At 46.2% G+C, this 21,387-nt stretch overlaps 8 protein-coding genes across 8 annotated transcripts; 6 read left to right on the top strand and 2 right to left on the bottom strand.

Moving 5' to 3' along the window:
• Positions 1–1,427: 1,427 nt before the first annotated feature.
• Positions 1,428–3,362, top strand: C8R40DRAFT_1165083 (uncharacterized protein; the record flags this gene model as incomplete). The annotated part of the gene is made up of 4 exons (XM_046230630.1): positions 1,428–1,595; positions 1,647–1,869; positions 1,924–2,441; positions 2,499–3,362. The coding sequence occupies 4 exons, from the start codon at positions 1,428–1,430 to the stop codon at positions 3,360–3,362; spliced, it is 1,773 nt and encodes a 590-aa protein (XP_046092768.1).
• A 1,845-nt stretch (positions 3,363–5,207) lies between these two features.
• Positions 5,208–6,065, top strand: C8R40DRAFT_1165082 (uncharacterized protein; the record flags this gene model as incomplete). Its single annotated transcript, XM_046230629.1, has 3 exons — positions 5,208–5,332; positions 5,545–5,981; positions 6,043–6,065. The coding sequence occupies 3 exons, from the start codon at positions 5,208–5,210 to the stop codon at positions 6,063–6,065; spliced, it is 585 nt and encodes a 194-aa protein (XP_046092767.1).
• Positions 6,066–6,798: 733 nt separating this feature from the next.
• C8R40DRAFT_1065296 (uncharacterized protein) lies at positions 6,799–7,836 on the top strand (the record flags this gene model as incomplete). Its single annotated transcript, XM_046225646.1, has 5 exons — positions 6,799–6,993; positions 7,044–7,107; positions 7,168–7,615; positions 7,667–7,790; positions 7,834–7,836. The coding sequence occupies 5 exons, from the start codon at positions 6,799–6,801 to the stop codon at positions 7,834–7,836; spliced, it is 834 nt and encodes a 277-aa protein (XP_046092766.1).
• A 589-nt stretch (positions 7,837–8,425) lies between these two features.
• On the top strand, positions 8,426–10,294 carry C8R40DRAFT_1165080 (uncharacterized protein; the record flags this gene model as incomplete). The annotated part of the gene is made up of 2 exons (XM_046230628.1): positions 8,426–9,827; positions 9,882–10,294. 2 exons carry the CDS (start codon positions 8,426–8,428, stop codon positions 10,292–10,294), a joined length of 1,815 nt encoding a protein of 604 aa, XP_046092765.1.
• Positions 10,295–11,109: 815 nt separating this feature from the next.
• On the top strand, positions 11,110–11,768 carry C8R40DRAFT_1165079 (uncharacterized protein; the record flags this gene model as incomplete). The annotated part of the gene is made up of 3 exons (XM_046230627.1): positions 11,110–11,220; positions 11,273–11,665; positions 11,724–11,768. The coding sequence occupies 3 exons, from the start codon at positions 11,110–11,112 to the stop codon at positions 11,766–11,768; spliced, it is 549 nt and encodes a 182-aa protein (XP_046092764.1).
• Positions 11,769–13,111: 1,343 nt separating this feature from the next.
• Positions 13,112–13,811, bottom strand: C8R40DRAFT_1165078 (uncharacterized protein; the record flags this gene model as incomplete). The annotated part of the gene is made up of 2 exons (XM_046230626.1): positions 13,112–13,669; positions 13,719–13,811. 2 exons carry the CDS (start codon positions 13,809–13,811, stop codon positions 13,112–13,114), a joined length of 651 nt encoding a protein of 216 aa, XP_046092763.1.
• A 3,166-nt stretch (positions 13,812–16,977) lies between these two features.
• Positions 16,978–18,427, top strand: C8R40DRAFT_1032250 (extracellular GDSL-like lipase/acylhydrolase; the record flags this gene model as incomplete). Its single annotated transcript, XM_046223243.1, has 4 exons — positions 16,978–17,106; positions 17,166–17,602; positions 17,668–17,781; positions 17,827–18,427. 4 exons carry the CDS (start codon positions 16,978–16,980, stop codon positions 18,425–18,427), a joined length of 1,281 nt encoding a protein of 426 aa, XP_046092762.1.
• Positions 18,428–18,533: 106 nt separating this feature from the next.
• Positions 18,534–21,158, bottom strand: C8R40DRAFT_59337 (uncharacterized protein). The gene is made up of 2 exons (XM_046235561.1): positions 20,995–21,158; positions 18,534–20,928 (listed from the first exon to the last, which is right to left on the bottom strand). The coding sequence occupies exon 2, from the start codon at positions 20,842–20,844 to the stop codon at positions 18,811–18,813; it is 2,034 nt and encodes a 677-aa protein (XP_046092761.1). The 5' UTR covers positions 20,845–20,928; positions 20,995–21,158; the 3' UTR covers positions 18,534–18,810.
• Positions 21,159–21,387: the final 229 nt, after the last annotated feature.

Here is a 21,387-nt window from a genome sequence, read left to right as displayed (position 1 = left end):
GAATTACGAGCCTTACCATGTTCTCAGCGGGAGCAGTAACAATGATGTCGGCCTCCGGAGGACCAGAGCTTACACTCGCCGCTTCTGGACAGACGACCACCATCGGCAGTTCCACTTACACCATTGTTCCTACATCTGTGGTGTCATCCTCGGTATCCGTTTCTACGAGCACGAGCTGGGGACCTTGTAAGCTACACTCTGTCTATGTGTAAAAGTTATAAGTCTCAAATCCTTTACAGCCGGTGCCGTCACAATGATCTCAGCTTCAGGAGGACCAGATCTGACTCTCGCCTCCACCGGAGCTACTACCACTATAGGGCCTTCCGTTTACACAGTCATTTCACCTTCGGCGCCTTCTGTCAGTACTTCGACAAGCTGGGGACCATGTAAGTCACTCTTGCTTCTGCTTTGAATTATTCAACGAACCGAACCGTATTTGAAAGCTGGAGCTGTTACCTATATCTCAGCCTCAGGATCGACACCACTTGCGCTTGCAACCAGCGGCTTCACAACAGTGATCGGCAGCTCAAGTTACACAGTAGCAACAACAACTGCAACGAGCTCCCATTCCCCTTCGTATGTATTTTCATAATGTTAAAGCGCGACTCATTAACGACTCACATGCATATCATTCACCTTCAGGAATGCCGCTGGCTCTCTGCGGTCTTTCGGTTTTTCATCAGTGTTAGTCACGGGGATAATCGCTACGGTTATGAGCACTCTTCTCGGAGGATTTGTTTGCCTTGCATGATCTTTCCACATTGTGAATGTGTATATACCACTTATGGCATAATAAGTATTCCTACCTTATCAGCTCTTATCAGGTATATTCATGTGTGAAAAGGAATTGAGAATGAAATAGATCAGCGCCTGAGGCTTCTTCTCACCATGACATCCGTGCTCTCGATTTCTTCGTCTGTGAAGCAATCTACGGGCAAGGTTGAATGCACCATGCGCAAATTGAGGCTCACTTCTTCTATAAGCTATCTTATGCCCGTATTAGGCTTTGGGGTGTACCAGAATTACGACGCGAGAACTTGTATAGATAGGCGCTGGGTGAATACGGACTGAATCCATAGCGGACATTGTTTGAGGCGAATCTGAGCTAGAATTCTTTGAACCTCTTCTAGGTGCAACATCTTCATCGATAACCCCTGCGACCTCACGCACCCTTTTCCAATCTACTTTCCCCGGCCAAACCCTCCTCCTTCAGTGCCTGCCGCAAGAAGTTCGGTCGATCGGGGGGATTTTGGCGACAGAACACCCAGGCAATACGGGTCAATGTACTGGGACCGCCGGGAGGTGATAGTTCAAAATCTGGAGAGGCTAGCGCAGGCGGCGAGAATGTGTATCCAACTGTAGCGGTTAGGATCAGAATCGCGGTGGTATGAGAGAGTCGTTGTTGCTCCACGTGATCGTTATTTCTCATGTCTCGAACGCTCTACTTTGTCGCCGCCTCACGGAACCAGGAATCACTGGTATTCTCGCAGTCGGAAATCGATGTCGATCCAGAGCTGTCTATTACTAAGCTTCAGAAGGCTCTAGTCAACCAATACTACCCCGACTCTACCGCTTTCACTGCTGTAATTTACCAAGTCAGTCTGCACGTGTTTTGGTTCTGGGTCGTTCTGCTAAAACCATTTCAGCAAAAGCACCCAGTTGAACTGGATCCAGATGTAGCTGAAACCTTGTTCCCCACTTTCCCCGCCTTACTTGAAAACGCAAAAGCAATCCGGCTCCGCAAGTACGTGAAGGATCTTGCCGACGAAGATTTTGTGGTCATCTTCACACCTAAAGACCCGGTAGTGCCTCCCACAAAACCTGAATTAGTCAGCGAGGCCTTGGATATAGTCAGCGAGCTAAAGAACGGTGTGTGCTGTCGATACTCGATACTAACCCCTAAGGCTGAAATCTTTTCCATAGATTTTACCAAGTATGTTCGAAACGTTGTGGATGGGAAACCGCCATCTGTGCTTGCCCAATCCAAAGAGTACAATGACAACCAAGGCGCCCCAGCTACTGCTGTACTCGATGGGAGATACGCGCAAGATGGCCCCTCAACTGTCGCCCCTCCAATAGAGCTCTATCACCCCGTCTTTGGTGCCTTCATGCAGCGCTGCAGAACATCAGATATCGAAATTCCGGAGGGTATTCTCCGCGATACTGCCTCGTTGTTGCGATCCGTATCGAGGATTGCAGTCAAGGAGGCACCTCGAGACGCCCAGACTCGTAAGATTTTGGCTGATATTCTCGGTGTTGGGCTCGAGCGTATCACTAATTCGGACAAGACATCCCCAGACTTTATGTCTGTTACACCTACGCCTCTGAACGTCAACGGGGCTTGCATTATCAGCGAGATCAAAAGCGAACTAGGCAGTGGCGGCTCTGATCCATCGAGGCAGTCTGCACTTTCGTATGCCAGATTTTACTGCCGTCCTGAAGTAAGTCTCTCATCCAGTAATTAGAAGGGCTCAAAAACTGATGTATTCTTCCAAAAGCGCGCCCAAGTCCGTGAAGTATCGTGCTGCCCAACGTTCCTCATCGGTCTCGCTGGCCCCTGGATTGTTATCATGGGCGCAGTCCTTACATCCCGCACGATCGTTCAGCGCCTTTCGGCGTATGAATGGCTCGGCTGCTCTCGTATGTTTGATGATGAGCAGGTTCACCGGATTGCGCACGTCCTCTACGCTCTTCGACTTTCACTAGTCGAGTTGAATGAATATTACGCTCGTCTTTCTTCACCTGTTGTCGAACCTGGACATATACCCCCGCGTTTCTGTCCCTCGATTTCCTCTTTTTCCATCCGTGAAACCAAGATACCTTTTATCTATGCCTATCCATTGCAACACAATCCCGCTTCCGTCACTTTCAAGGCCACTCGGACCGATACAAAGGAGTCAGTTGTGATCAAGTTTGTGCGACAGTATGGCCACGACGTACATCAATTGATGGCAGCACATGGACTTGCCCCCAAGCTGCTATCATTCTCTCCGCTCGGTGAACTGTACGGTAACCTTAATCTTGTTGCTATGGAGTTCATCGAGGGCAAGACGCTGCACGATGCATACGACATCTCACAACCGCTACCAGATTCGGTCAAAAACAGCGTCCGCAAAGGACTCGATCTTCTGAACAAAGAAGGATTTGTCTTTGGGGATCTTCGCAGACCCAATGTCATGCTCGCTGACGGGGATGAACCGGCCGAGAAGCGTATACGATTTGTTGACTTTGATTGGGCAGAAAAGGATGGAGAGATGAGGTATCCCTTCCATATCTCCAGTGTTGTCAGTGATCCCTCTGGCGCTTCCGAGTACGATTGTATCACACATCAGCACCAGGAGAACATGTTTACCCACTTATAGGTTTATTTTTATTTTTATTTTTATTTTTTTTGTTTATTTTTTTTTGGTGGAGCGTGTATGTGATTTGTGACGGACGACAAGGTCGTCTTCCCTCCTCCGCTGATAGCGTGGCTCAAACGACCTTTTCAAATGGACCGTATTGTCGCTGCCCTGGATGACTTTCCATAAGCCTTCCAATAAATTTGAGTAAATAATCCTCGAGTCAGTCTGATGCGACAGACAAACAACTGAAAGATTCTTCCAGTTATCTATGCGCGACTTTCAGCCCTCTCCACCCTCTATCTCCTTCATTATACGGCCATTCTTCCCATCGCTTTTCACAATACTCTCCCGATGGCTCGCGTAACACTAGCGCGCTGTGGCTCATAGGGGTTATATACAAAAACGGCGGTAGGGGTTGCGCAGGGGTCGACCTCTCTCCCTACATAATATGTGCTTCCTGGGTCTATAAGGGTCCGAAGCACTCAAGGAAGGAAGGGAAGAAGAACAAAACCAGCCATCAAATCACAGAATGCGACAAAGCAACAAAGCATGCTCGGCAAATTGAAACAGTAAACGGTTCAGTCTTTGCCTCATGGTAGGGATTCCTTTGTTGCATTCTATCACCTTCGCGCAATCTCTCTCGCAATCAAAGCTCAACTATCCGGACCTCGTCACATTCATCGAAATTAATCACTAGATTTCGAAGCTGCGCCTCTGTGCTCCCTCGCCGCCATCTTTCAACATGTTGGTACTCTGTCCGGAACAGCTTCGAAGAATCACTATGCCGTACGAAAATCAAACGGTCCTCCAAGGTTTTTTGGATAGATATGTGGTGATGTGGACTCTCAGCGCCCAGGGGGAACTTAAGAAGAAATTTTCGATTGCTCTTGAAGACGGTTTCCTGGCCAAAACCGTCCGGTTTGATACTACAACAGGTAATACATATGCTTTTGCCATGCAAGGAGGTAAAATGTATGTCGTCGTCTACGCCTACTCTACTCTGCTGCCTAATCCCCTCTATCTAGCGCTTGCCTCGATAACCATACAGGCAATACGGCCTGAATTAAACACGCAGGACTAAGATCTATGTCAGTATGCCAGCTTGTAATCTCTTCGTGCGTACTCAGCTGTTTACAGGAAATCAGTTTCTCTTGACCAAACCTGTGAACGCTTTATCGCTTGCACCGACGAAGGGTTCGAGCTCTTTGACCATGACCGCCTTTTATTCATTAAGAAGTTCTCGTCTGATCCAATTCCTCTTGCTTTGCCGAAGAATATCTGTTTTAGTGAGAACAACACTAATTGGAGGCACTGATAGGGGATGTGCACTGGTGTATGACGTGGAAACTGGAAAAGTAGACCAAAGTCTCAAGTATCATCTAGGAGGCCTTGTTCAAGCTGTCGCCGTGAGTGTCTTCGTCACATCGATTTCGCCTTTGCTGTTGACATACACAATTCATGCCGGGCCAGACGGCTTCGACCAGCGATCATTTTTTGGTAGCTATAACTGGTTCAAATGGGAGACAGGCTTCCGACGTGGTTCTCTGGCAGAAAAAGCGCCCTTCCCCATCGATACTTCGTTCAACTCTTTCCAAAAAATCAGACCCCGACGTTTTATACATTCCGCTGAACAAGAATACTTTCGACGATTTGCATCTGTTTTTGGCTACGCTCTGGTCTACGTTCTTCTCTTCTCTGGCGCTGTGTTGATGCTGCACAACATCTATGAGCTAAGGTCGCATCGTTTGATGTTCATGCCGTTCCATTGATTGAACCTTCTAGTACTACTGTCAGCATAGTCGCGACCTATGGTAAAAAGTGACTTTCCTTCGGCCGACTTCTACGATCACTGTTCATGAAGTAATGTCGGGTGGATCTGCTATGGCCGCGACGGCGATAGAAGAGCCGCTTTCTACGGCTACAGTAGTGCCTGAAGTTACACCGGACCTTGCCGAAATCCTTCGAGTGATGCTTGCAATAGCTCTCCTGTTTGTATTTAAGGCAACTATGTCTCCCTCTTCTCTTTTCCAGGGTGAAAGATAACTTGAGAGGGCCCTTATAGAAGAAAATGTCGTCACGGTGGACCGTAGTGAAGGGAAATCGCAGGTTAAGCCATTGACAGAACCTACCGCCCCTACCGCCACTACGGTATCTACCGTGTACGGGGTTTTTATTTCACTTCTTCTGCGCCCACGAACAGCTTCAAGACAACTGCAGCTTCCCCCTCAACATCTGCTCTGCAAACAACTGTGGCTACCCCTTCTGCTTTCCGGGAGGAGGGACGGCTCGACAGGGAGGAAAGCATTTTCTCGGCTGACCATAGCAGGGAAGAGAGGTCACAGGCTAAGCCATCTAAATCCGTTGCGGCTACAGCGTCTACTGTATACGTGGTTTCTACAGTGTTCACTCCTAACCCATCGACGGAGCCTGTCGCGGTTCCGCTATCTACTGTACTGTTGATTTCCACAGTTTTTGCTTCTTCTGCACCCACGAACAGCCCTATCTTCCATTATCTTGGCCCGGGCGAAAGCTGCTTCTGGAGTGCGACCTTTGCAGTTGGTCTACCTCCAGCTGGACAATATCAAATCTACCCCGTTACAACTTGGGACGACAGTATTAGCACTGCGAGTGGTTTGAGTAATCAAGATCGCACTTCTCTTCTGAACACTGGTGTCAACTTGAGAATTAATGACCTCAGGTCTTCAAATTCTTGTCGCATGAACATAAATATACCAGGTTGTGATCAAGTATTGCCATTCAGTTATGTAGTGAACTTACATTGCACACCATGCGCTCATTTGCATCTCAACCAATTTCAAGGAATTTCCTGGAGGAGAAATTGTTGTTATAATATACCTCGTGGGCATTAGCAGCCAGCACTAGTACTTGAGATTAAAAGGTAGTATGATTCCTTTGCCCGATATTCTCGGGCCATGTCAGCCTTTTGCAGCAAAGTTAACAGTATCTAATTTATACTTTGCGTGTTCAGGAGGAGGAAAAGCCGGGCGTTGGATTGAGCAATGTATGACCCTGAAATGGACGAGGTTTTTTTTCACAAAACAGAAGCGTTGACCTTGTGCAAGCCGTTGAGAGCCATTAGATTTCGAGCCGGAGGTTGTTCACACTTCAAACTTCATCATGTTTTAATCTACTACAATCTATGTATGTACTAACTTGTACTACTTATCCAGAGCGAACTCCAGGAAACATCCTCCTTCGGGGAGAGTTTCGGAGTAAGAAATATCTAAATATGGTCCCGACGGGTGGTCCGGGGAGACATGCTCACAAGAATACATTCTTTCTGATAAGTTACAGAAAATTTTCTTTTACCACCCTTTTCTCCACCTCTTGTCTTCCTTCTCACTGCTGGTCAGGGAGAAACCGCGTTCTCTTACCCAGTCTCTTGTTTTTGTTCATCATGCCAAGTTTTCAACATCTCACCCTCTTCCTTGCAATGTCTTCTCCGATATCAATACCCGGCGGACTTTCTGTTCCCCTTGTTCCGAGAAGAGACAAGATAATCGAGTCACCTTTAATGCTCGCATCCTCGTCTCCACTCTTACTCCCTACTATTCCAAGTCATCGTGTGCATGAACGTGCACCGCGCCCCATGCCTCCAGTACTTCCATTAATGGAGAGACTCGTACAAGTAAGTACTTGAAGGTTCCTTCGAATGACATATCACTTATCCATTGTTAGGATGGAACAATGAAAAGGGTCGAAGATCCCAGTGTCCTCGAAGAAGATGATAAAAAAGTTTTTAGTGAGATTTATTCCATTTCAATCTTTCGAAAGCTTGTTCAATCGTTTTCATTCATGTAAGATAAGAAGCTAGAATCGGACATTGTTACCATTGGTCAGAAGATTGAAGGAGGATCAAACAATTTTGGAATATGGACTGTCATTGACTATAAAGGCCATCCTAGGGATGATCTCATCATGAAAGTCCTACCAGAACGAGGTCCAAGGAGCTACGGTGAAGCTAAGGCCCTCCGGATGATGCACCTTCTTGTTGACTCTGGTGAGACTAGGGTTCCGGCTTTTTCAACCAAGGGGGATAAGGATCTCAACTCTGACCTGGAGGGAATGTCGTCACAGTCCGATTTCTACCCTGTTGTCATCATGAAGAAGAAAAAGGGAGTATTACTTAAGGAGACCCAAATTTACAAGACTGCTACACCCAAAGAGCAGCTCGCATTGGACGAACAGGTTGTGGATTGGAGTTGCAAGATAGCAGCAAAAGATGCAGTTACTAGTAAGGTTTACCACAAGTCAGTTTACGGGTTACTAGTACTGTAAAACTTCTGATCAAATCCTTCTAGTGACAACAACCTGAATAATGCGCTTGTGACTATTATCGATGGCACCATTGCAGAATTGGAGCTTGTTGACTATGGGCCCCCCGACACGTATATAGTAATAAGAGAAATCGAGGAGGAGAAATTGGTAAGTACATTTACTCTTTCCCTATCCCTTACTATGTATGCAGTAAATTCGCCGGTTCCAATACATTTTCATGAAGTTGACGTGTTTTTTCTTGTTTGCTAGTATAAAATGTGCAAGTCTATGATGAACAAACACTTGAAACGAGTCCCTGGGTCTTTAGGCAGACCATGACGGATGTGGGTGGGTGTGGGTGTGGGTGTGGATCAACAACGTCATGACACTCGAGAGGTGTTGCATAGATATCAGTGGATGGAAACCTAGAGTCCATTGGAGCAGCCAAATTCATAGATCTCGTATTCAATAGATATGTAGGCACATTAGTCTCCTTTCTCCTCCTTCCGCTTTCACCTTTTCCTCAAGTATATGCTCATTTTCGACCCAATCGTTGAATTCCTCTTCCCCCGGGTACCGCTAATAGCATCCAGCTAGGAGAGAGAATACTTAGACAGGCATGGAATAGATCAGAGTGAATTTGTATCTGCACAGTTGTTGCCAGACGGAGTTGTGAGAGGACGCGAGATGTGAAGACTTGCCACACTAAGCGCTCGCGTGACAATTAGCGCGTAGAGTAAATCGGCCCGGTCTTTTTCGCTTCTTCTCCACGTACACCTTGATTAAGAACGACCTCAATATTAATGACAACGATAGAGAAACTCGAAGAATACCTCGATGCGTTGGAAGAATATGTCTTTGCCTCTTTCGCCGCTACAGCTCCTACCCCTGGGATTCGCGAGAGCATTAATCAATTATGGCTCGATATCGCACGATATGGGCCAACAATACCAGCTTCTATCAACGACGCTACAATGAGCGTACGAAAGCGAATTCCTGGACTAGGTGACTTCGAAATTCCACCACCGCCTCCTCCGCCGCCACCAATGAGCTGGGAAGAAAAGTCTAGGGATTGGGTGGAGAATCATCCGTGGATTGTTGGTGGTATTATTGTTGTAGGCTTGGGTGTTGGGACGGGGCTGCTGGCTGGCTATCGCTACCATAGAGCTGGAAGGAGATCCCGAAGTCGACCAGAGCACAGTCATAGCCGTCGTCAAGTCGTCGTCGTCCTCGGAGGTGACTCACCCTATGGACTCCCGCTCATCCTTAATCTCGAAGCCAAAGGATATATCGTGATTACAAGTGTATCCTCAATGGAATATGTCGAAGACCTAGAACGAAAATCCCATGGATTTGTACGTGCACTGGTTCTCGATACGGCTCACATCGATACTGTCCCGGTTTTCCTTCGCTCATTGGGTTCAACTTTGTCCCGTCACTTCCCAATCAACGCCGCTGGTGATCCTTATGCTTCACCTTCTTCTCATCCTTATATCCATTCTATCATTTCGCTACTCACTCTACCACCTACTTCTCTGCGCCCCTCTGCTCCATTCGAGCACATATCTCTTGTCGACACATACCTTCCTTACATAACCCAAACTCAGCTCACGCCCCTCCAAATCATCCAATCCCTCCTTCCTCTTCTTCGTAACCCACACGTCCCTCATTCCGAGCCGAAATCAATCATCATATGTCTACCAGCTGCCGAAACTCGGGTTGGGTCGGCGTTTAGTGGTGTTCAAAGTATGAGTGCAGTAGGAACACTTCGAGCTGCCGAGGTGTTGAGGAAGGAAATCAGGGTAGCGGCGAGTACGGGAAAATCCGGAGAGATGATGCGTGGTGTCAGAGTGGTCGTGGTGGACGTTGACATCGAGGAATCCATGGGGAGTGATACATCTTCATCTTCCTCATCGGGTTCAGGCTCGATACCGCCAGATGCGTACAAAGCGATGGAACACTGGACGGCGTCTGAGAAGCTTACGTATGGTCCCGGATTCATATCTTCCATGACCGAATCATCATCGTCGTCGTCAACGAGAACTCCACCTCATATTGGTACCTTTGTATCTACCATCCTTGGTGTTGTTAGCAATGCCCGATATGGATTCGGTTCGTATTCATACAGCGCATTCGGTATGCAACTTGGGGCCGGGAGGTTCTTGAGCTGGATGAGAGGGGATAGGTTGTTCGTTGGATCTAGTGGTATGTTCCTTGCTTTGTCTCTTCGTGGTCCAATTTCTGAATTTTCTTACCCAGTTTATTCCTCCACGTTTCGCCTACCGTTACGTATCCTCACCATGATTCCCTCCGTTCTCCATTCACTTCTGAACTCCTTATCTCAACCATTCGCGAGACGAAGGTCTCACTTTCTTCTACCAGCACCACCACCACAGCCAGTGTCATCGGTACCATCAGCAGATCCTGTGGTTGCTTCTCAACTTGATCATCTCGGTGCTAATCAACTTTCTAATCCCGAATTATCCTCTGTCTCTACCTCCACCGCCTCTGCCTCTGCCTCTGCCTCTGCCTCTACATCTTCTTTCGATTCTTCAGCAAGTTTTGCTTCCGAAGCAGACGCGGACATCGAGAGTAACGTCGGAGAAACTATGGGCGATAGTATGGTTGAACACAGTTGGATTGCCTTGCCCGTTCAGGGTGAGGGAAAATAAGGAATAAGAATGCTTAGCGAAGACGTGTCTTTGATTACATGGTTTTGTATTCTGTAATTCTGTAAGAGTTTATATCCATCTCTCTCTTTGTTGTCATCGTAGTTTTTCTCTACTTCTTGTTGCTTTTCCTATCTTCATACTCGTTTGGTTTGACTATTACCTTATGTATGTCTAGCTTCTGTTGATCCCATTGCAGTGACTGATGCAGATTTAGTTTGCAAAGAGCTGATTCCGATTTACAAGCAGTTCTTAACCCTACATATAAGGTGACATTAAGGTCGATGGAAATCAATCACTATATGAATGCTTGTTTCAGTAGACATCAAGCAAAGATAGTAGAAGTAGATAGAAACAGCAAGCGGAAAGCTCAGGGACGATGCGACATGGTGAAGAAATTTGTTGTGGGCAGGTAGTAGGGTTGGAGTCGGAGTCACCGTTGAATGAAGGGGAAGTATTCAAGTAAAAGGGCTGCATCCGGATCCCTTTTGCCCTATAAGGCGTAGATGTGACCCTGTTCCGCCGTCGGATCGGACAACGACAACTTTAAAAGGAAATTTTGCACGGGCGCTCGAGGTTATGGATGTTCAATGACCATTGCAAGCAAGGTGATTCTCTGTTGACTCACAAGGTAAACCGTGGAAATTTTCCCTTTCTTTCCCTTTCTTGAAACTTGTTATTCTTCTTGAACTGCTCTGCAATATTAATCGCATCCCAGCGCTGGCCGCTGAGATTATTCTTTTTGCTCTCCTACATCCTTGCACTTTGTTCCTTCCTTTCTACCCACATTCATTTCCAGACACCCACCACATCTTACCATGAGCTTTTGTCGTCGCTCTGGAACAGTCTTGCACTTCAAAGCTTATCTTGTTTTAATCCTTGGTCTTGTTTCTATGGTATATGCTGCGGCTTTACCGGTTACTCACTCAGTACGTTACACAATTATCATTGCCAGTGGATACCATTAAATTTCTTTTAAAGGGAGTTCAGCTAGTCCACAGAGCTGTACGGAAAGCTGAAGTCAAATTCCGGCGTGGAGATCACCACGAACTTCCTTCTGGCATCGGAGAACCCTCCAGCAATCCTGGGCAGATCGAGTCCACTATCACAGATGCAATACACAAACGTTTTGGTTCCTCGGTGCCAGTCACTTTCGTTAAACATGGAGAAACTCCGGATTGGGCCAACGGAAAGATGGCTTTCGATATTAGTTGGAGCGATAATAGCTATACTAGCTTACATCAAACTGGAGGCTACGTTCAGAAGGTACAAGAAGCCGGTACTTATCATTTAGTGGTCAACTTGGACCCGACATCAAGAGTTCGACCCGGAACAATCACGGCGCCAAATATGGAAAAAGATGAATTTCCAACCGTGAGTATCAAGCTTGAATCCATATCTTAATTTACCATTATTCCTCTGGAATTTTTAGCTCGATCCAAAAACTGGAAAGGTTATCATTAAGAAAATCCCATAATTTGGCACCTCGTAGATGTTCTCTTCATTAGAGAATGGCTTCGAACTTCAGTGTAAGGGAAATTGCGGACGGTAAAGTCTATCTTTTCTTCTTTCTGGGATACCGGAACTCCTCACTGAAAAAAGTCCCTACAAGAGCCTTTCAAGAGCAAACACAAACAACTTGATGAGTTCAACAGATAGAGTGTAGATAGTGGGGTGTACCTGACGGCTTGTATGTGTCAAGTATGTATATCACTTCAACGTTTTCCCGTAGATTCATCATCTCTCTCAACACTGTTTGGGTGAGATGTGTTTCGATAAAATATGTAAGCGGGCCATAGATGGGCTCGGAGGAGGCTGAAACTTAGATCTCTCAAAGATCTTCCCGCCCAGAATCCTGCAAGGTATACATAAGTCGGTCATCTATAGTTTTTGAATGAAGGAATATCAATGTTAGGTTTTTATGGATGTATCGATGGCCCCATTTATTTTTCACATGGATCTTGTAAAGTTGTCGAATTTCCAGGAGTCCAAACACAAATGAGTTCTCTAATGGAATTATAGCGGTATGTACTGGACAGAGACTAAGTGCCCAAGGTGATTACATGATTTGGCTCAAAGTTCGAGTTCAAAGCTCTCTAGATCTTTCCTTTGCACATCCCAAATTCCAGACCCACCTTCACTGTTCATGCGCTTCTTCCCCCAGAGGTTTTATGGCCAAAAAAACACAATATCCTGAAATTGAGAAGAAGAAGAAAGTCAAGAGGATGTTCATCTGATGCAACTTTTCTGCTGGTGCCAGGTATACCGAAAAACCATGTATTTTGGATACACGGTTTTCTGGACTATTTCCTTTTGTTGCTGGTCCATTAGTCAATACGTAAGATCCGGTCTCAGCAGCAGGACAGAATGCCAACTTGTGATGCGAGATGATGGTTGACAGTCACTTACAAGGTCACAGCCTGAGGTTTTACAGATGAGGAGCCTCAGGACACAACAGGCGCAGGAGGTATTCTGAGGTATTTAGCTAGGCAGATTGCAGATGTGTGATGTAAGATGATAACAATTGTTTCGATGTGCATAAACCATATTATTATTATCTTGATACCTGCATAAATCGGGACCAGCAAGACCAATTAGTTTGACTTCCTGCCAGCACAAGCATACAGTAATTACTATTCATGCATCAGAACTAGATTCAGGTTTGGAATTAGAGTAGCAAGCTGTACGAGGAATTCCATTTGGTAGACATCAGGTACAGTACGTGGATATGAACAATTGGCCAAATCCAAATCGAGCTGAAAGACTGCGGGTTAAACAAGTGAACCGCGTGAGTGATGGATTATTTTTAACATACCATCTTCAATGCCATTCCACCTTCAAATCATATGGAGATTCAGGTTGCTTCGCTGGATCAAAAGCATAGGCTGCCGGGTTGAGAGGTTTCTTGGCTGAGGGGGAAGGCTGTAACATGGGATAGAAATGTTGCATATACCGCCAAGTGGAGTCGAGAGATTGCTCTTTCATGACAACAGAATTGACTTCATCATCTTTCTGTCTGGGTAAAAAAGTCAATTTTCCATTTTCGCAGCTAGAAACAGCTTCCGGATGCCTTCCGTCGTAGTATCGAACATGGAATCCAAAGTCATGTGTATTATTGTCAAATCTCGGAGGTCGTCCCTTGGAGAGAAACATAACCACGACTTCTTCTGCATGTAGAGCCTGTACTGCTTTACTGGCTCTGATTTCCGCTTCGATCAAATTGCGAATATCGCCCAGCAGTGGATTACTATGCACTAGAGAAGGTATATGCCCTTTCCACTGATAAGGTGTTTTAACGTATTTGACTACGGCTGTTAACTTGAAAATTGGGAAGCGTTCACCGTGGACAACGAGTGGTGAAGGCTTTGAATTCAGCTGCTATACACTCAGGTTAGAGAGCAGACATCCACCATTGATTTGAACTCACTAAGCCAGGCTCGACAGGTAGGGTAGCAACATACGAGATTGATAGAAATCTCAGTAGGATGAAGATGAAACAAGCTCTGGAATTCAAGTGCATGAAGAGATGATGGTGATTCGGGGGTGCGTGACGTCCAAAAGAAAAGAGAGTATTGGACAATCAAAACAAGAGTCTATTGATTATTGGCAAGATGATGGTTGGATGCGGGATGTAGGAATTGATTGTGTCGAAGGAGGAATTGAATTCCGAAGTTCCCAGTGACAGGATGGATGCAAACAACGAAGGTAGGGGTCAGCTACTGTTCCTCCAACTACTGGAGGTGTGTATCTCGAATATATCCCAGCGACCAGCACTGGTATATAGTATCTTGGGGAGAGGAGTGGAGATCAACTGATGTCAATTGACGCGATTTTGTGGTCTTTTATAGTGCAAAAGAATGATGGTGGCATTGCCGACAGGATGCTAGGATCTCCACAAATATACCAGGACATGAGATCGCTGCTAAACTACCGCCAGCTGGGTCAATCTCCTCTGATGTATTTTGTAAGTTGACGCGACTGTCACTCGTGATTGTGTCACAAATTGTTACAATGTACGATGTCACCTTGATTACTTCAACTTTGATCTACTTAAATGTCGCTTTCCAAGACAGTGTAACCACGATTTACATGAGGCCAGCATTAGGCCTAATTACAATTACATTACTCGAGGCTACTGAAGTATAATAGCTGCGCACCTAGTACCAGCTCCTCCAATATTCGGTAGATGTGAAGAATGCACACGGATTTAGCTTGGATGCGAATCAGAGGACTTCTTTGAACGCAGAAGTGACCCGGATACAGATGATGTGATCTTCTAAACCAACGGGGTGCGAAGTCACATTGACAAGGGCTCAACTGAAAGATTGCTTGCTCAGCATCAGGGTGTATCTTCAAAGACAGGGTCATGATGTTCCTCTGTTTGCATCTATGACCGGAATTCTTCCGCGTTGAAGCTGTTTTTACATCACCGCAGTGATGATTGGTACGTCCTAAATCCTCCTACAGCTCGAGCTGATATTGTTTCATTTAGTAAGGGGGATGATAGATTTCTTCACGATATACCTTACATTGTATTCTACATGACTTGTGTGACTGCGGCCTATCATTGACATTGGCAGCTATGTGGCTTGTAAGTGATTCTTCCCTCTTCCACGGCGGTACTGACCTGTTTACTTCGGCTTTTGGTTTCCATCAGTGTTCCATGTAACGGAAGAATTGAGGAGATAGTTTGCTACTCAGTCACTGTGTAAATCTTACCAAGATATTCGTTGCACCAGTTCCATCAGCGACTCCCTTTCTTAACCTGGAAAGGTAGTCCGGCCTCCTCTTTGTCTGATTGTTCTTCTCCACGACCTACCTTTCCCTTGCCTCTATCCTTCCGTTTGCTAGCGGGTGTGTGTGATTTTCCTCACCTTCATCGTCGGAATCCCAGTCGAGCAAATCCAACTCCTATCCGTGCTCAATTAGACGCCGGCACTAACCCAGAGGTTCCAGTCAACTTCAACACCTGCGATCCTGTTGTTCCTGTTGTTGGCGCTGCGTTCGATCGAACACAGTATATCCTTCATTCCAGCCAAGATTACATGGAGCCATTCTTAGAGCGTGAAGTGACAGCACTAGTATCCGGTATGTCCATTCATTTTGCTTCAAGTTGCCTCAATCTATACAGTCGGATCATACGACTGGATATGTAATTGGGTCGGTGACGAGCCATAGTCTAAGGAGTTGGAACGGAGCGGTCAAGAAGGGTTCGCTTCATAGGAAACGAGGGAGTAAACGCTTGCTGGTAGGAAGGCCGACATCACCAGGAGTGCAAGAGGAGGTTTGTTTGCATTTACTATGTTCAAGTGGCTGGGAATATGGTGTGTACTCCTTCATCGCCTGGATCTGTCACTGAATACTGAGCATGATTCGGCGAACCTTTTCCAGGTCCCGTATGATAGACCAAAAGAGCCTGTCCTGGGGAGGAATTTTGATCCAAGGTTGTCTACGTTGTGAACTGATCCATATTTCATCGAAAATGCACATTGAACCCCAGAACGTTCTGCTAAGAAGAGCTCCAAGTATGTACTATCTATGTTTGTACAAAACGTAAAGGGCTGATGTTGATCTGAACGTTCTTGTAATTGTAGAAAGAACAGGCATTAGATTGCCAAACAAAAACGCGATCCACCTGCTCTGACTGTTGACACGTTGACACGTTGACATCTTATCTGCGTCGTCGTTGTATTCTATTTGGCCTTCCGGAATCCGAAGTGGTTGTTGTGGCTCCCAATTTTTCTTTCATTGGTTTTGACATGCGACAAAATTGGTTATTTCCATTTCGAGAAGACCTTCTGACCTCGAACACTCAAACGATGCTGAAAGAACCACAATTTATCAATCATCCTCAATCTTTACTTCGACGCCGACAAAATCGCCTGAGAACTCGTTCACTAGCAAACTCTGTCCCCTTGCACAACGTTAGTCCGCGTTCAATGGTTCTATACGACCGCTGCCCATATTCTCTGAACCACCCATCCAACCAGCTACTTTTTTACGGAACTTTGAGATCCTGATGACGGAACTCACAGTACCGAGAGACGATTCGACGAATCGCATCCAGTTCTACCTAGAGAGAGCCTCCCGAGCATGAAACTGGCTCAATGATGATTTAACAACGGTCGCAAACACTGGATCTTGGGATGCTGAAGTTCTACGTTAAAGTCCAGTTGCAGAAGAAGGTACACAATCTACCAAGTTCTTTATAGAATAGTTGAAGTCAGAACAGATAACCCACGACATCATGATCCCCCAGAGCACGAATCAACCTACCATTGGTGGTGGGCACTCCGCCGTATGCAACTAGCAAAAGGAGCCGAGCTAGAGACTTCTAGAGTCTTAAACCCGGGCTGTACAGTGGAGGAGCTGCCATATGCGTTAAAAAGACCGTCAATGAAGACCAGAACAATCAGGAAAAGTTCACGATGACACTCAAAGCAAAGTGGACACGAAAGCAGCAAGAGATGAAATTGGCAGGCAGTCCAAGTTTTGCATGTGAGTAATATACATAATCACCGGGCGCAGACGGTACAATGCCTCTGGATCTAACTGTTGAGAGAAATCAGGCCGCTGTAATACACCATCTCGAATTAGATTCAAAGCGGATAATTGTCGGTCATTGAATGTCTAGTACTCTGGTATAAAAAGACAAACAGTCCTCGAGACTGGGTAGAAATTCCTCAATGTATTCCCTCGTTCTACTTTTACTTCTGAACGCATTTGTTGCATTTTCCGCACAAGGTCGATGGATTAATAGCTGGACCTCAATGCCCCAGTTGACAGAATCGACCAACCTTCCCAATCCGCCTTTCGTAAGCTGAATGCATACACATAAAAATCTGATGTTTCACTCACCACCCATTGCTATTAGAATGGATCTGCTGCGGTTTTCGTGAACTCAACTCTTCGACAGACACTACACATGTCCGTTGGCGGCACCCAAATCCGAGTACGATTCTCGAATGTATTCGGTGTAAACAATCTGGATATCACTGCTGCTACAATAGCACTTCCACTGGACGGAGCTCCCGGGGCAAGTGCCATTGATACGAAAACTCTGAAGTCGCTTACCTTCAGTGGGAACACAAGTTTTTCGATTCCGAATGGTGCCCTCGTCGTCTCCGATCCGGTCGATTTTCCTATACAATCTTTATCAACATTGGCGGTGACGATATACCTCCAAGATGGACAAAATGGATTCTCCGTTACCTCGCATCCGGGGAGCCGTACAACGACATGGATGTCATTTGGAAACCTAGTAACCGCGTCAAACATTACATCTGTATCTGCAACCAGCGTTGAACACTGGTAAGGATGAAAATGTTATGTTTTATGTTGGAAATCCCTCCTGGTTTCCTGACCAAATTAATTAGGTACTTCATCAGCGCAGTGGAAGTCTGGTCCAATTCGCCATCGTCCTCAGCTTTTGCTATCATCGGGGACAGTATTACGGATGGTCGTGGCAGTGATGACAACAAGAATAACCGGTAAGTCTCACCTGACTCTGTATTCTTCGAGACTGACCACATCAGCTGGCCTGATCTCGTTCTCGCTCGTATGCAACAAAACGAAGGTACCTCTGGAATTTCTGTCAGCAACCAAGCGGCTGGTGGGAATCGGGTCCTTGCAGACGGACTAGGTCCAAACGCTCTTGGAAGAATAGACCGCGACGTTTTGGCTCAATCTGGCGTCAAGTACGCTATGATATTTGAAGGGGTCAATGACATCGGAGTCGCTGATCCTTCAGAAGAGAGTCAAACTCTTATAGGTGATCTGCTTATATCTGCTTACAAGCAGATCGTGACTCGAATCCACACTTTCGGTATTCCGGTCTTTGCAGCCACGATTACACCATTTGGATCTCCGCCGAATACTACCATCCAGCCTTATTCCAATCCCGTTAGGGAGGCCACTCGCCAGCGTGTCAACGCATACATCCGTACACCGGGCTCTTTTGACCATTTCATAGACTTTGACAAAGTCGTTGCGGATCCCAATAATCCTTCTCAGCTGAATCCGGCATTCAATTCAGGGGATTTTCTTCATCCGAATGTTAGTGGCTATGAGGCAATGGCCAACAGTTTCCCGCTGGATATCTTCGAAGAGTTTGCTGACGGGGTTAGTATGTACTAGCTTTTTACCTACCGTAACAATGCATGCTAAAGTGAAAAGCTACCATGACTCAACAGCATTACTTTTTGCTCTTGAAAGTTTTGGTCCAAAGTTTTGTGCGTAGTTATTAGCAAATTTGAGAATATGTTTGCGTAAAATTTAAGCCATGATACAATACAATACCAATGCAAAGACATAGTACAAATGTAGTAGAATAGCAATGATAGAAGAACGAGTGACCGACCGCAAATGCTATGATACAATGGCATATGAACGAGTAACTGACACAGATGTTACACAAGTTCAGGAGGACTTGAATATAATATATTACATATGTGACTGAGACAATATATAGATAAATAGACCGTTGTGTATGAATGAAATATTTTTTTAGGTTCCCTCGATTAAAGACCAGGGGAATCAAGCAGATAAGAACCGGACAAGGCGGGAGATAGAAGCACCTCGCATTCTCTCAGCAACTTTTTCCGGAAATTAAATGGGCCTGAACTTTGGAGACCAGTCTGTTTTCTACTTTCAATAAAGCGTTGAAGTGCCGCACGAGATACGCCACTCCTTCTTCTCCTCCAGTCCGAGGGCGATTGACGGGGCGAACGTAATGAAGACGTGCTACTGCTGCGAGAAGTTGGAGTTGAGCAAAGAAGGGTGAGAAATCCGGATATGACTAGTCGGAAGGTCTTCAGGCGGGGACATATTTCGTGCCCTCGTTCAGAGTCGCTGATAGAAACAGATGCAGCTAAAGAGGAAGAGTGGGAGCAGCAAGAGACATCAACGTCCTTCACAGACTCGTCAACAGAGTTGGGTGTCGATATCTGCCAAGTCAGCAGTTCTAGGTGAGAATCCTGCACTGTATGCCCAAATTCAACTACCCCTACGCCCTCAACATCGATATGACCCAAATCGACGATCTCCAACATGCGCACACTCGGTGGGAGAAGTATGAGGCACTCTGTGAGTGCTTCGGGGGTCATCGATACTTCAAGTTTGAGATCACGTAGTTTATCCACACGCATGGTGCGTTTCCTTCCGGACTCAGAAACTTCGTTGAAGGAAGTATTAAGCCAAGAAAGGAACGGTATCTCAGTGAGTGAAGGAATACCCGCGTAGGCGACTGAAAGTGCCCTCAGAGCAGGACATGATATGTATTCGAAGAATCGATACATGTCCTGGTCGGGATAAGAGATCAACGCATCATTGGGAGGGACCTCGAAGTAGATGATTAGGTTTAGGAGAAAAGGTAGATTAGCAAACGACGTGCAAGAGCGATGGGTGTGAAGTGTTACTGTCGCTTCAAATGATTGCAGCTGCGGGTTTTGAGATAATATGGAAAGGGCATCACATGGACCAAGATCGTGACCGTTGAATGATCCGAATCCTGAACGACGACGAGAGGAAGAAGAGGGGCCTAGTATGAGATGTGTGATATTTGAAGACCAGTTGGGTGTTCTTATCAAGTGTCCAGCAGCGCTAGAGGTCAAGCCGTCAATATGAAGTTCTTGCAAGACGGGCATGCTCTTGTGAGAATGGGACATAAGATCAGCGAGTACTTCCTCACTCATCAAACTTCTGTGCTGGGCTGCAAGTCGTACGTAGATCGACTTCAGAGCCGGAAGCTGGATCGTGCCCATTATGGACAGGGAGCGTAGCAAATGATGCATGGTCTGGAAAGAGAGAATCCCCAACCGGGTAATCCGATGGCTGTGACACATCAAGGACTGGATGAGCTTGAGTGTATTGGGATGCACCTCCTCCCGGCAACCCGAGTCAGAGTGCTTCAGCCCGCGATAGGGCATCAATGAAACTGTAATTGGAATGGTCGATCCAGAGCGTCTCAGCCATAGATCGATCCCGTCCAGCTGGCGTTTCAAGCTCATAGAGTTCATAGAAGCTGGTGGAGGGATACGAAAGTGAGGTGAGCTCCATAACCGAGGAGTATTCAGGACAATCAGTCTCCATTCTCGACATACTGCCACAAGTAAAAGTGGGGCTTGGTCGGTGAGGCGAGGTGGCGGGACATCGTGGATTGTGAGCAGACAGTAAAGGAAAATGTCCGTGAGGATTTCCACGGGTAAACGATGATTTTGTAGGGCCGGAGAGACTTGAGAGCTTTCAGCTACTCGATGACCTGAACGAACTGATCGCACTAATCGTGCCGAGCGAGGTCGAGGGGTACGATTCTCCTCAAAACCAGAATCGTGAGTAGTTTGAGGTATGTACAACGACAATATAGGCCGCCGTTGCCGCTCTTCTCGATTTGAATTGGGCGGCTCGTTTAGGAGATAGCGAGGGCGAGCAGATTCTTCCACCACTCTCCCCATATGTGTACCTGTCGTGAAAAAGTGGCTGCCAGGCGAAGTCGATGATGAAGCGGAAGGTGGTATATGTAGCATCGGAGGGATGGATTGGATAATCAGATTCATCTGAAAGAATAAGCGCTTCGAGGTGGTGTATGTCGATAATGACGGAATAGATGTTGTTTGTTGGGTGGAAAGAAGACATAGCAGCTGTATTATATGGGAAGGTGAGCAGTGAGCACCGCCATTCTATCACTGCGTATATTCAGTACTGACATCACTTGTATACAAGGCCAGTGGCTATGAATCCGGAAGGCTTTACGATCCCTGCTTGTAGTAATGTGTCATCGCGCCGAGATGAACACAATCAACTGGTACTTGACAGAGTATACCCGATCCAGATAAATTTTAACCCAAGCCCGAAGAGTAAGATGAACGTGGAATAGTGAAAGGGAAGCCATAGTCCTCTTCCGGGGCCGTGTGTTCCTACCGCTGTCCAGCCATTCCAAAAGATGGAGGTCGTATTCGGGGATCATACTGATCAGGCTTTGGTACTTTGTATACACAGCTTGAGCAATCATTGAGAGTTTGAAAAAATCATCTACTGTTACCGGAGTACTCAAAGCACTGCCCGTCGTTTGACCGTTGACCTTTTACGATGTAGGGTAA

The sequence above is a fragment of the Lentinula edodes genome (genome assembly GCF_021015755.1).
Source record: "Lentinula edodes strain Le(Bin) 0899 ss11 chromosome Unknown C8R40scaffold_1, whole genome shotgun sequence".
Taxonomy (NCBI): Eukaryota; Fungi; Basidiomycota; class Agaricomycetes; order Agaricales; family Omphalotaceae; genus Lentinula; species Lentinula edodes.
The sequence above is the reverse complement of the archived record's forward strand: the minus strand, read 5'-3'. Positions and strand labels throughout refer to the sequence as shown.

Bases quoted from the DNA above. Each gene is read 5' to 3' on its own strand.
- C8R40DRAFT_59337 (XM_046235561.1), bottom strand. From the start codon at position 20,844: ATGAATCTGATTATCCAATCCATCCCTCCGATGCTACATATACCACCT.